Raw genomic sequence first — 12,965 nt, forward strand, 5'->3', positions numbered from 1 at the left:
TTAAGGAAAGGCTGCCTATACTTTGTTTAAGCTTGGAAAGGTAGAACCATAAACAGACCCTGGATTTATTGCAGAAAAGAAGATTAAAATCTTTATGACCCTGTTTGATTTGTCTAGGACCAAATTATTGTCCAGGTGCCATCAGAACATTTGGGCGACCATTTGTCACAATTCAAAAGTCTGAACTTGAATGTCGGCTCAGACTTTAAAAAATGTTAAAGTGCAATTCTCACTGATGAAAAGGCTCTCCCAAAGTTGTATGGGCAGAGTCATCCTAAAATGGACAATGTAGGGTGCAACACAATTGTTTTCCCATATTTTTGCTTTTAATGTGAATTAACAGTAAATACGACCTAAAACATTATAAAGTAAAAAAGCAGACTTGGTTGGTCTCTTTTTTTTAAACTTGAAACAAAAAATGATAATGTAGGATGTTTGGTGAAAACCGGGAACCCTGCAAGTCTCTTGATAAAATCAAACATAACATGATACAGAAATTAGATTGCTTTGCTTATTTCATGGCAATGTGTGTTTAGTTCATTCTTGAACAGGTAAAGGGTTAAAACTTTTTTCTATTTTGATTTTTAAAAAAAATCTCTTTAAACCTGGCGTTTTTGGGACACCAATGGCTGAAGACATTAAAGTCCAGATCTAAAAAAATACACTATAACACACCCAGATATCAAAGCTGTTCATGTGAGGTTCTTTTAAAAAGTTAAAAGCTGTTGAAATCTTAAATATATTTTATATGTCACAGCATCTTCAACTGGTATAAATCTAGATTTTTTGTTCCACAGAATGAACCTGTTAGCTATTCAAAAAGAAGTCTAGACACAGTTTTAAACAACTCTTAAAATATGTCATAGCAGTTTATATAAGGGTTGGCGTCACACCGGGGCTGGAGCCTATCTTCGGTTGTCAGTTGGCAAAAGGGTGGGCACACCTTGGATAGGCAATCACATTATTGCTATTAAATTAGGAAAAAATGTTGTTCTAAAGTCGCCTCTTTCTAAACCCCTTCACTTCCAGCCTCTTGGACCAACTAGAATAGAATAGAAAATCCCTTTATTGTCCTACAATGTGGAAATTGTGGGACAATAAACTAACCAGGATTTATATTAAATGACGACTGCAGGTGTAACTGCATATAACTGATTAAAAGAACCTGTCTTTGGACATCTTCAACTATCTTTTTATCTGTTTCAGTTGCTTGAAGATAAAAAACTCAGATTTGTAACTTAAAGGCAAAAATTTAAGGCTTATATTTTATAAATTAAAAAAATTTAGAAACATTTTAACAGAGCTCAAGCCTCTGTATAACTTATTACTCATATAAATGAGTTATTACTTTCCTCATCCTTGTTTTTGAAAAAGAAGGCAACCATATTGGATTTTAAGTTGTGGATTAGAGGGAGCACGATGCAGTCTACAACCGGTGTCTTTAATTTTAGGTGCTAACAGACAGAGTAGCCAAATCCAATTTTCCTGTAATTTGTGTTTGAGAGTTTGGTTTGTTTGCATGCGTTTAAAAGGGTTTAAAAAAATTAATATTGTATAATTTTTTTGTATTGAGGCTGAGTTTCTTTTAACTTTAAAAGTAAATTCAAACCTTTTGTATTTTTGGACCATTTTACATTGTAAGTTAACCTATTAAGAAAAAAAGTAATCAGAAAAAAAGTAACCAAAAATATTCTGGCTAGATGATATAGGCATTTGCCAGTTAGCTCTTACCATAAGCTTCTTTCATCTTAATAAACAACAAATATTTCAGTTTTTGCAAATTTTCTAATAATCTGACTGATGTGAAAGTAGTACAAAGTTGACCTGATCAAGATTTTTGATACAAGGTTGCATTAAACTTAAATCATCTATTGAAAAATACCAAAGTAAGAGTAGCACCAGTATGACGTTCACAATGAGCACAGTCTTGCTAACAAACCCACCTGATAAATTGGTTAAACAAACTAGGTTGTAAGAGATCAGAAAATTTCGGTCCCTTAAAGATGGCGTTCCGGTCACCCATAGCCAACTTTATGAGGACGTCTTCATCCATATCACTTCCGGTTGCAATCACAGTTGAAACAATCTGTTCCCTGCGCATCGCTGAAGCCGCCTCGTCTAGGTTGGTAATGTTAGTAAAGCCATCTGTGATGAAAACAAATGAAACCTCGGCACCACGTCTCGTCTTCCGCGTGGCTCCTTTGCCCATAATCTCATTGATGGTTTTAAAGACAGCAGGACCAACAGCTGATGAAACGTCAAGGTAACGTAAACTTGATAGACCCGAAGCAATACCCTTCTGGTCGTGTGTAAGGGGAAAGGCCACTTGGTTTTCACTCTCCTTGCCAAACTCTATCAGTGCCAGGCGAACCCCTTTTTGGTCACTTCTGGTCTTGGCTATTGTCAACGTGTTTGCCACCATCTGAACAAACTTAAGGGCGTGGTCAAAGTTTTCCATCCCAAGCCGCTCCGAGCCATCAAGCAGGAACACCAGATCCACAGGTCGTCCAACACAAGGAGCTACATCCAGATCTGGGATGATAGAGCAAAAAATTACTCACTTCTGTTAACTTTGTCAGGATTAAGCCAATAACCTTACCATCAATAAAACCCACCAGTTTCACAGGGAAGAGCTGGACACTTGATAATCGGATCTGGAAATTTAACAGGGAAGAACTGCAGTTCAGACAAATACCAGAAGGAGAAGGAAACACTGTAGAATTTGATAGACTTACCAGGACATAGAACCGTTTCCATCTTCTCAATGAAGTTATCAGCCACCAAGTCTGTGTATTGCTTCATCTCAGTAGTTCGGTTCTTATTATTGCAGGCTATTGACAACAGGGTCTCACTGTCGTGCTTCTTATCAAACATGTCACCAATCCCAATGGCATTCACCACCACATTAGGGTCATTGCAGAGGTACCTGAGCTGACTGTCATCATCCCGAGGGTCGAAACGACCATCTGTAACCACCACTACAGATACCTTAGCACGGGCTCTCTTGCTGTTTCTGATCAAGCTATCATAGGCAAACTTGAGTGCAGAGGGTGTAAAAGTGCCCCCTGCAATCCACTGAAGTTTCTTCACCGCCGTCTTAAATGAAGACATGGAGTTTATGGAAGCATCATCGAGACCTATGGCTTCAAAGGTTCCTTCATGACTGAACTGCACAACTCCAACTCTTGTACCTGAAGACACAGACATTGTAGGCATTTATGTGGAAAGTTCAGAGCAGTGCAAAAAAAACAAAAAGTAGATATGGTGCAAAATGCAGTAGAAACACTGAGTTGAGTTCTATTTTTAAGATTCAACATGTAGCGCCAGTAGGATATTATCAGTGTGTCGATTTGTGACTTGATTAGAGTTTTCAACAGTTTAACAGTCTAATGGCAGCGGGGGAAAAACTGTTATAGAACCTGCTGGTCGCGCTTTCGGGAGCGGGTACAGCATTGTGCATGTGCATTTTTTTATTTTTTTTATTGTAGAGGGTCTTTTAAAAAATTTGTGAAAATCCTCGACTATACCTTTATTTATCAAGAAATCCTTTAAAATGTCTCTAGTTCAAATTATGTAGAAATATGTCATATACATTTTTACCTTTAAAATTGGAAATTTAATCATATATGATGTCAGATCTATTTGACCGAGCTCTAGTTGGAAGATGCAAGTCCTTTCGGATCCACAAAGAGCTGTTTCTGTCCCTTCGGTGCACTAAAATAAATAGCTCACAAACAAATATTGACCTGCACTACCTCTGCCATTGGTTAATAAGATGGTTAAGTGAAAATCAACATTTTATTCTGGCAACGGTTTTTTCCACATTGCATGTATGTGGCACGCATATGGAATGTGAATTTAGAGTAAGCACACAATGTCAAATTCAAATCCTAAATTTGCCACTTGATTTCATTTTACAGCTTAAAACCTGTGAATTACGAGTGACAGTATTGCAACCAACTTTTGTAATATGTGCATTTTTAGGGCGGATATATGGTATTTTTTAAAGTTAAATTCTTATGTCTAAAGATTACCTGTAACCCTTACCCAAAAATAACTCCTTCAAATAGGAGTTTATATTACCTTCAGTACAGCCTACAAGTGTCTATAGATGAAATCAGATGCAACAGGTACCATGAAAATACATTTTTAGGAAGAACACTGTAAATGGAAAGGAAATTAAGCAAATAACATTTTTGCTAAATACAGTTGGAAATTACAATATATGCAGACAAACCGTTCTTACTAAACCAATAAAAATCCCACTTTACGCCCAGTGCATTAGCAGGAAAAGAAATGCTTGACAATATTTTCATCCTAAGCTAATTAGCTAGATGCAGCATATTTTGCCGTCAGCAAAATTTTGGATAAGAGACTTATTTGACATTTCTATATATTTATATTTTGTTATATACATTTCTGCCATATATATATATATATATATATATATATATATATATATATATATATATATATATATATATATATAAAATTAATATTTATCCATTAATATTTCAGTAGCAATAGCTTGGAATTATATGATATATACATGTTAAACCAGTGTTAATATAGTTATAGGAAGACAAATAATGGAAATATAATTGTAAATATACAGTATGTTATATTGCACTGGGAAAACTTTGTGTTGTGATTTTTTTTTTTTATCACCTGCTCTCTAACAAGTTTGAAATAATGTTTTTGTTGACTCTACCGGTTGGTGATTTGGGGTCGGAGGCCATGGATCCCAGCCTGCTGATGGTGTTGATAACAAAGTTCTTTTCCAGGGTGAAGTTGGACAGTCCGACACTCTCAGAGCTGTCGATTACAAAGACAATGTCCAGAGCTCCGCATTGCTTCACACAGTCTGAGTAAAATAAAAAAAAAGCAGATGAATCAAATGGATCAGCATGTTTAAAGATTATTACTGCAACGCTGTGTTGAAATTATGGTCACGTCTGTCTGCCTACCACAACAACCACATGTCTCTCTGATATATGTCATGACATCACAGTCCTGCAGCAACATAAACACAGACATGGCATTTTAACTGACATCAAGAGCTTGCTTTTATTCATTGTTATACTTTTTAAATTGACTTACAGTTAGCCCAGGATCCCCGTCTGGTCCTGGACCCCCCTGAACAAACACATTACAAGGAGACAGCAGAATTATTTGATCTGAAATCTTTATGCATGGTCTAGCATTTACTGATATGGTTTTGATGGTGCTTCATACAGGTTTTCCTGCTTCTCCCTGGGGTCCTCTCTTTCCTGGCTCTCCTGGATGGCCTGGTTCCCCCTGAAAACAACATAGTTCAGGTGAAGTGACTCATACCTCATACTAAACATGTTCTAAGTAATAGCGACTGATTCTCTATATATGCATAAAGTATTAAGCTGAAGTAGTTGGTTAGTTGTGCTCACTCATTTTGGCCTTTGTTTTAGTGTTATATTGTACTACCCAGAAATATGTCAATCACGGAAAACTCTCACAAATAAACATGTTATTAAACTATGATAAAAACTACAGTACAACACTCTGTAGTTACGTATTTTTATATGTTCTGGTAAAAATACAGTAATTAATCCGGATGCATTTAATAAAGTACAGCATCTTCTTTAAATTAGATCAATCAATCTTGTTGGATTTCATACCCCATTCCCAGGTCTGATCATTTTAAGATCTTAAGAATTAAGAAACCCCTTAAATAGAACTTGTCTCAAAAGTGAGGTTAAAACATCTCAAAAGCATGACATCATGTCCCAGTTTAAATACATTCAAAATTTGCATTGTTCTATAGGCATACAAACAAAAACAAAAAAAGTTGAACAAAAATATTCGTTGTTGATTAATTTTATTAAAATTACTTATCTGTATGGATGCCAAAAAAATCTATAGATAAACATGCAAAGGTTTCCTTCAATGGTATTCATGTGAAAGAAAATTTTTTGCTATTTCATAGTGATTTACCCATATGTTAAAGGGTAGAGAATGACACCATAGTCAGTAACTTTTAAAGTCTACACCAACACCATAAAACAATCTTTGCCTAACTGGCCTCTACACGAGCTACTCTTTGTGAAAGAGGTCTTAGAGTGAACCTTTATATTAAAATTAAGGAAAAATATTTATATATTTATAGAAATCTGAAGAAGTAATTTAGAATTTTTATTTAGGATGACCTAAATCATAAAAATACTCATGACCCTTAACCTGGATTGTTACACATATGATGCAGGAGTCCAAGTACTTGAAACAGAACAGTCTGCATACCTTTTTAAGATAAGAGTTATTCCCTGTTTCAGCAGAATTATGTAAACATTGTTCTAAGTTTATCTGCTCAGCATCTCTTTAAACTCCAAACTGCCCTTTCATTAAAGACATTCTGTTGTTATTCTTACAGGCTCTCCTGGTTCTCCTTTATCTCCAGGATCGCCTTTGGCACCGCATTCACCTCTGGCCCCTCGGGGCCCTCTTTTGCCTGGATCCCCTCTGTCTCCCTGCAAAGCAAAGAGTAGCCTTTGACTCAAGAGTCAGAAACCTGGGGGAGATTTTTTGATGTGAACAGAAAAATCATACATTAGGTCCTCTTGGTCCTGGGTAGCTGAATCCTGGTCTTCCTTGTTCTCCCTTTAAAAACAAGAAAGTTTATCAGTGCTAAATGTTCACTAAAATACAAAGACTGCTCAAGAGGAGTGTTGGATTGTGGTCGCTGGTTCAAAGCTCAGACTGTCATTTTTGGTCCCCTTGCAGGACCAATTACCTTTTTGTGTGCTCCACTGGTGTTAAAGGGGTATTTCCTTTGTTTTTAATAGATAGAGTAAGACTTATTTAAAGTAAGTGATTTTAAAACAACAATTAAGATTCACTAACAATTCAAATAATGCTACTTAAATTTTATTTAAAATTGAGCTAGTACATAGAATTGGAGTTCACATTGGTCAAATGGCTCTAGAGATGAATGAGTAAAACCATATTGTTTTGTCCACAAAATAAGCTAGTTTTAAATGGGAATGCTACACTGGAAAAATTATCTAGAAATAATTAAAAGTGTCTTAAATTAAGTGTATTTATCCTTAATTTGAAAAGGTAAATGAGATAATTTGCCAATGGAATAAGTATTTTTACTCTAAAAGTAAGATAATTAGATGATATGCACTTGAAATAAGACAATGCAATTGTGTTTTCTTATTTAAAATCTAAATTGTCTTGTTCCATTGGCAAAATGTCTCTTTTATCTCCTCAATTCAAGAAAAAATGCACTTATTTTATGAAAAATTGCTGATCTAGATTTAGATTTTTTTCCAGTGTGAACAGATATGAACCTGTTTATTATAGGAACACAGAAAAGGATGGAGAGAAAACTGTTTTTTTAATCCAAGATTTTAGCTATGTGAGTTAGAAAAGTGAAGAGGCAAAATAAAAGTAAATTTAAACCTCTCAAGCATCCAAAGCTATATTTTTCTGCTCATAACACTTTTGAAGACAAGGTTTAGACATTTTACAAAAAAATATTTGTTTCAAAGGAGGAATATCTCTGGGCAAAAACATGCAAACCTTTTCATTAATCTTCTAGACATAACAAAGAGCTTTAGCCATAAGTTGTCAGCTGGACTGTGAAAACAACCACGGGTGTACATGGAAAGAAAATAATATCATTCAGGGGGAAACGTTTTCAGTATTATTACTTCAGTATCTTTTTTTCTATTTTCCTGCTCTCTGTGCCAAATCAAATGTGCAGGTTGCATTGATTAATCCTTTATTTTCCCCCCAAACTTTTATTTTGTATGGTTTTAATCATGTTAATTAGTTGCAGCATCAACTTTCCTCAGTGTTTCAGCCAAATGAATGAAAAGTTCATTTAACTGCAGCTGCATTCTGATTGCAAAAATGTCCTTTAATCACTAGAAAAGGGATCCAATTTTAGATTTAGAATTAATACTTGATTATCTTACTGTTTATATTTGGATAAAGACCCAGATGAAATTCACATATACTTTGGAATATGTCTCTCTCATAGATTCTCTGTTTCTAACCATTCTCTCTGTTTCTAACCATTCAAATAGGATGTAAATATATATATTTTTATTGTCATAAAACTGTTTTCTTTATTTCCTGTGAATATCTCAACATATTACTTCTCATATAAAAAAAACAACTTTGGGATTGTTGTAGCATTTCATGTTGCTTTAGAGGTTCTCTGTGTAATTTGTTAGAACAAGCCTGTATGAGGGGATGCAAAAAATGTTTTAAATGGATGAAACTGTTATCACCATGTTTTCTTAAGAGTCAAAATTTATGCTAATCTTTTCCAAATCTTTCATTTGACAAACAGTTCTATAGGTGTTGCATCAGCTCAGTATAGCTGAAAAAAAAAAAAAAAAAAAAAAAATCCCTGGTAAATTTTATAGCCATAATGCCAGTAAAGGATTTTCCATCTACTGAATAAAACGTGACTGGGCATTTATCGTTTAATATTTCAAAAACGGATTGAAAAATGCGTGAATCAAAAAATATATATTCTGAAAATAATTTTTTTTGTGCATTTTTACTCTGTATTTATCATCAAATATTAGTCAGCCCTCAAAGCTTTTTATGAATCATTCTTGAATATTCAAAATGGAGGCACTAATGCTCAAAGTCTAAAGTTAAAATGTGTATTTTAGCCGTTATATATACGTTTTGGTCTATTTCAGAAATACCTTTTTTTCAAAATGCATGTAGGGTGTGAGACAAATATTATCAGAAAATGTACAACTGCTTTTACCTGTGAGTGCAGGTGAAACCTTAAGTAAAACACATGCCAATTATATGCAGGAAGTGAGACTTTCGGGTGCCTTTCTCACCCATTGCTGAGTCTCAATAAACTGTGTTCAGCCGTGAAATACTTTCTAATGACAGTTTCAGGGAGAAAGTGTGAATAAATCAAATTCTCCACCTGGCAGTGTATTTTTTTAAATATGCATTTTTCATCCTAAGCAGCTCTAATCACTGCAGCAAAAAGACGAGGGTTTTAGATATCTGGGTAGCATACCATTGGCGAGGTCTCTAAATAGGTATGTTAATGAAAGTTATTTGAGTTTTATTTTAGATGTATTTTAAAATGTACTGATATTGTCAGACTGGGATAAAAGTTTATTAATGTTTCATCATTTGAGATCTGTGAATATTAAATTTACAGATGCTAAGAACAGCATCTCGATTTGTTGACTTTACATGAAGACCCTTCAAAAGATGGATGGACTGTTTAAAAGCATCTGACTCTCAGACCTACAGTAAACTTTGAAAAAGCAACAAGCCCTTTTCAAGCTGCTTCTCTGACATTTATCCAGATTTTCTCCCTCCTCCTCAGTGGAAATACAACAATATTAATCTTAATGAAATCAGCTTACATTTGAGCTGAAGACTCACATTACTCTTCTTTGGGGGGGCCATTGTGATGAAGAGTTTGGTTTAACTGCTGGTAGATGTCTGATACGGGTCTCTTATTATTTTCACATACAGGTATTCCTGATTTTTTATTTCAGACACCAAATGATATTACTGAAATGCCAGTAAATTGAAAAAGTGTAAAAAAAAGAAAAAATTTGGACTCCAAGTCTCTTCAGCTCACCTTTGGTCCTGGAGGTCCAGGTTCTCCTCTTGGTCCCGGGTCTCCAGGACTTCCTTCAGTGCCCTTCAGCCGCAGAGGATAACAGTAGCATCAGCTCATGTGCCTCAACAATAAAACGTAAATAATTATACTATGAACAGCTCACATTTCCTCCAGCGCTGCCTGGTTCTCCTGGCCGACCCCTTGGTCCTGGAAGTCCAAGACCTCCCTGGGAACAGTCATAGAAATGCTCTCTCTAGAAACTGCATAGAATGACTAATTTTGATGGGAATTTTCCACCCCCGACTATAACATTTAACAAAAACAGTGTTTTCCCCAAGGAACAGACTCAGTTGCATTTTTTTTGGCAAAGCCATCAGTGCATCAAGGCATAGTTGTATTATCTGACGTGTAACAAGCCTCTGAGTCATCCCTCCAGCCAAAACCCACCCACACTGTGAACCTCTCACCTTAGCACCCTTAAATCCATCCTCCCCAGGTCGACCTCGTTCCCCTGGTGCTCCTCGCTCTCCCTTTAAAAAGAAAACAACTTTGCAAGAGAATGTTATGTATTCAATACTTTCCTAATCTAAATAAATAAGTAGGAGAAACAAGTCTTCTTCAATCTTCCTTTCTGAAATAAATAGTCTGAAGCAGAGCATAACAAAATGACAGGAGGGCGTTCGGTTCTCTGGAGTGTGAAATTGTGTAGATAGTCTAAAAAAAGCATCTTTCTTTCTGCAAATATATGCTGCGAGCTCATGTCTAGTGACAGTCATGCTTTTTGTCAGTGTTTAAAAAAACAAAAAGAAATGGGAAATATTTTCATACTTTTCACATGTCCCATAATAAACTGAGTGAATCTGCAGCTTTACTTTAGTTATAGTTTCTTAACTTTACTTAGTCAACAGACCTGTTAAGCTGCAAAAATGAATAACAGCCACATAATTTTCTTAAAGCAATCCTCACCTTTGCTCCTTTGATCCCACCGAGTCCTGGTTCCCCATTCACGCCAGGATCTCCTCTCCTGCCCTGTTAAAATGTTGCATAGTATGCATGTTAAAATCCAATTAACTAAACAACACTTTAATATTCTTTGAAATACCGGGTCGCCCTTTGGTCCCTCTCTGCCACTGAGCCCCTGAAAAAACAACCAAAAAAAAACCGGTTGTTTAGAAGTCAATTATCTAACACACATTTTTTATTTCAATAAATCTACAAAACATACAGGAACACCATTTTCTCCAGGTTGTCCCGGATTCCCAGTGGTTCCTTTCTCACCCTAAGAAATGGTAGTGCAGATAAGTTGCTCTGCTTTTTCAATAAAGAAAAATAATTTTTCTGCTTCTGTGTTTCATTTTAAAACTTACCTTTGGTCCTGGGTTACCATTAGGACCACGAGGGCCTTGCTTTCCAGGGACTCCTGGGTTCCCCTAAACCAAATGAAACAGCGCAAATATTAGCAGCTACATTAAAAACATGGAGTTTGTCATACAGATACAATTAATATAAATTGCTTTTCCAGCATCCATCATGAAAATGATTCAATAACATTACATCAAGAGCAACTAGACTTAAAAATAACTTATTTCCCAGATCTGTGAAAACAGCCCCTCCCCCTCATTTCCAAAATGAACCTGTAGCTTACAACTCCTCGGATATATTTTTCAGCAGGTATAAGTGATCCACCTTTCCTCCTTATATGCTTTGCCGATATAATTTTTATTTTTTATTTATTTTTTATTTTTTTATCTGTGTTTTTTATCTATTTATGTGTATTTTGAGACAAGTGTCCTGTCAAAATGTCCTTTTAGGTCCTTAATAAAATGAAGATTGTTGATGTGTTTCCACAGCTTTAAAAATAAAACTACCATTGCATTCTGAAGCAAGACAATCTCAAGATTTAAAAAGTAAATAAATCACAGTCTGCGTTTTTATTGATTTTCATATGAGAAAAGACTTTCCATCCAATCCGACACAATTGAGCTTCTAAACAGGATAGATGGTTCAGCTCCATGGGAGTAAATACTGTACGGAGAACTGATTCTTTACCAAACACATTTGGGGCTCCTTGGTATACGCATTATGTTTATGAGGTAAAAGAATATCAGTTGTTGTTGTACGTATTATTAGTAACAGAAAACTTTCTTTTTTCTGTGTTTGAGGCAAAGGAGTCAGATATGATGTCACACAATTAGGTTCAGGATTCTTCAGACTTGTTTTTTAGTACGATTCTTCCTAAAAACAATGCTGGGCCATCTTTGTTCCACTATAAAAGACATTTATTACTCTGACCTATATGCCAGAGTTAAGTGTCTAGAAAATGCCAAATATTCCTGTGTGAGTATTGAGGATCAGCTTGGAAGAAATGCGAACACCCAAATAAAAAAAAGGTATCTTCTAATCATTAGAAAACATAGAAAATATAGATTAAGATGGCATAAAATACATGTAGAATATTCATTAGCATACATATATGGGACCTTTTAGGTCACTATTATGTCTGGTAGTTCACTCATCCATCCATTTTCTGACACGCTTTATCCCAAGTGGGGTCGCGATGGGTGCAGTTGCCTATCTCCAAATTTCTAAGGGCAAGAGGCAGGGTTCGCCCTGTACAGGTCGCCAGTCCATCGCAGGGCAACACAGAGACAATAAGGACAAACAGCCATTCACACACACACTCACACCTAAGGAGAATTTAGAGAAGCCAATTAACCTAACAGTCATGTTTTTGGACTGTGGGAGGAAGCCGGAGTACCCAGAGAGAACCTATGCATGCTCAGGGAGAAAAGGCCAACTCCAAGCAGAAAGACCCTGGGCTGGGAATCAAACGCGCAACCTTCTATCTGCAAGGCAGCAGTGCTGCACCCACTGCCCTACTGAGCAGCCCATGGTAGTTAACTCAGTACTAAAAAATGTCTAAATTATTTTAGATAGTTTTTGTACACAAACAACAAAAAACACTTTAACACAAACAATAACGCTACAATTGCAATATTTAAGACTGAGAAGAACAAAAAGTTTCTCCTGAAGAATTTTTAGCACTAAGGATATTAGCATTTTCAAGAACATTTAAGGCAAAAATCAGCTGTTACTTATTTGAGAACAGAGGTGTCAGAACAGAAATAATGAAGTACAAATACTTTGTTACTGTACTTAGGTACACTTTTTAGGTATCTATACTTTACTCCATTACTTATTTTTCTTCCTAATTCTGACTTCTATTCATTACATTTTCACACAAGTATCTGTACTTTCTATTCCTTACATTTTTAAAACAAAAGTTACTCGTTACTCTTGGCTTCAGTTTAATGTTTTAAATATTTATTGCAGATCAGTGGCACCATCCACAGTGTAATTGGATGAGTCA

The 12,965-nt window shown here is 35.6% G+C and overlaps 1 protein-coding gene across 1 annotated transcript in view; it reads right to left on the bottom strand.

Annotated features, from left to right (window-relative positions):
* Window positions 1-76: 76 nt before the first annotated feature.
* LOC107091906 (collagen alpha-2(VI) chain-like) overlaps window positions 77-12,965 on the bottom strand; it is a 21,422-nt gene continuing 8,533 nt past the window's right edge. Inside the window, exons 13-28 of the mRNA XM_015386131.1 lie at window positions 10,963-11,025; window positions 10,821-10,874; window positions 10,698-10,733; window positions 10,562-10,624; window positions 10,063-10,125; window positions 9,759-9,821; window positions 9,614-9,676; window positions 6,580-6,630; window positions 6,402-6,500; window positions 5,236-5,298; window positions 5,101-5,136; window positions 4,968-5,013; window positions 4,712-4,864; window positions 2,736-3,191; window positions 2,616-2,654; window positions 77-2,532 (exon numbers count right to left, since the gene is read on the bottom strand). Of these exons, the coding sequence (XP_015241617.1) occupies window positions 1,931-2,532; window positions 2,616-2,654; window positions 2,736-3,191; window positions 4,712-4,864; window positions 4,968-5,013; window positions 5,101-5,136; window positions 5,236-5,298; window positions 6,402-6,500; window positions 6,580-6,630; window positions 9,614-9,676; window positions 9,759-9,821; window positions 10,063-10,125; window positions 10,562-10,624; window positions 10,698-10,733; window positions 10,821-10,874; window positions 10,963-11,025 (1,950 nt within the window). The 3' untranslated portion in view covers window positions 77-1,930. The remainder of the gene's footprint in view (window positions 2,533-2,615; window positions 2,655-2,735; window positions 3,192-4,711; window positions 4,865-4,967; window positions 5,014-5,100; window positions 5,137-5,235; window positions 5,299-6,401; window positions 6,501-6,579; window positions 6,631-9,613; window positions 9,677-9,758; window positions 9,822-10,062; window positions 10,126-10,561; window positions 10,625-10,697; window positions 10,734-10,820; window positions 10,875-10,962; window positions 11,026-12,965) is intronic.

The sequence above is a fragment of the Cyprinodon variegatus genome, unplaced genomic scaffold, assembly GCF_000732505.1.
Source record: "Cyprinodon variegatus isolate N-32 unplaced genomic scaffold, C_variegatus-1.0 Scaffold356, whole genome shotgun sequence".
NCBI lineage: Eukaryota > Metazoa > Chordata > Actinopteri > Cyprinodontiformes > Cyprinodontidae > Cyprinodon > Cyprinodon variegatus.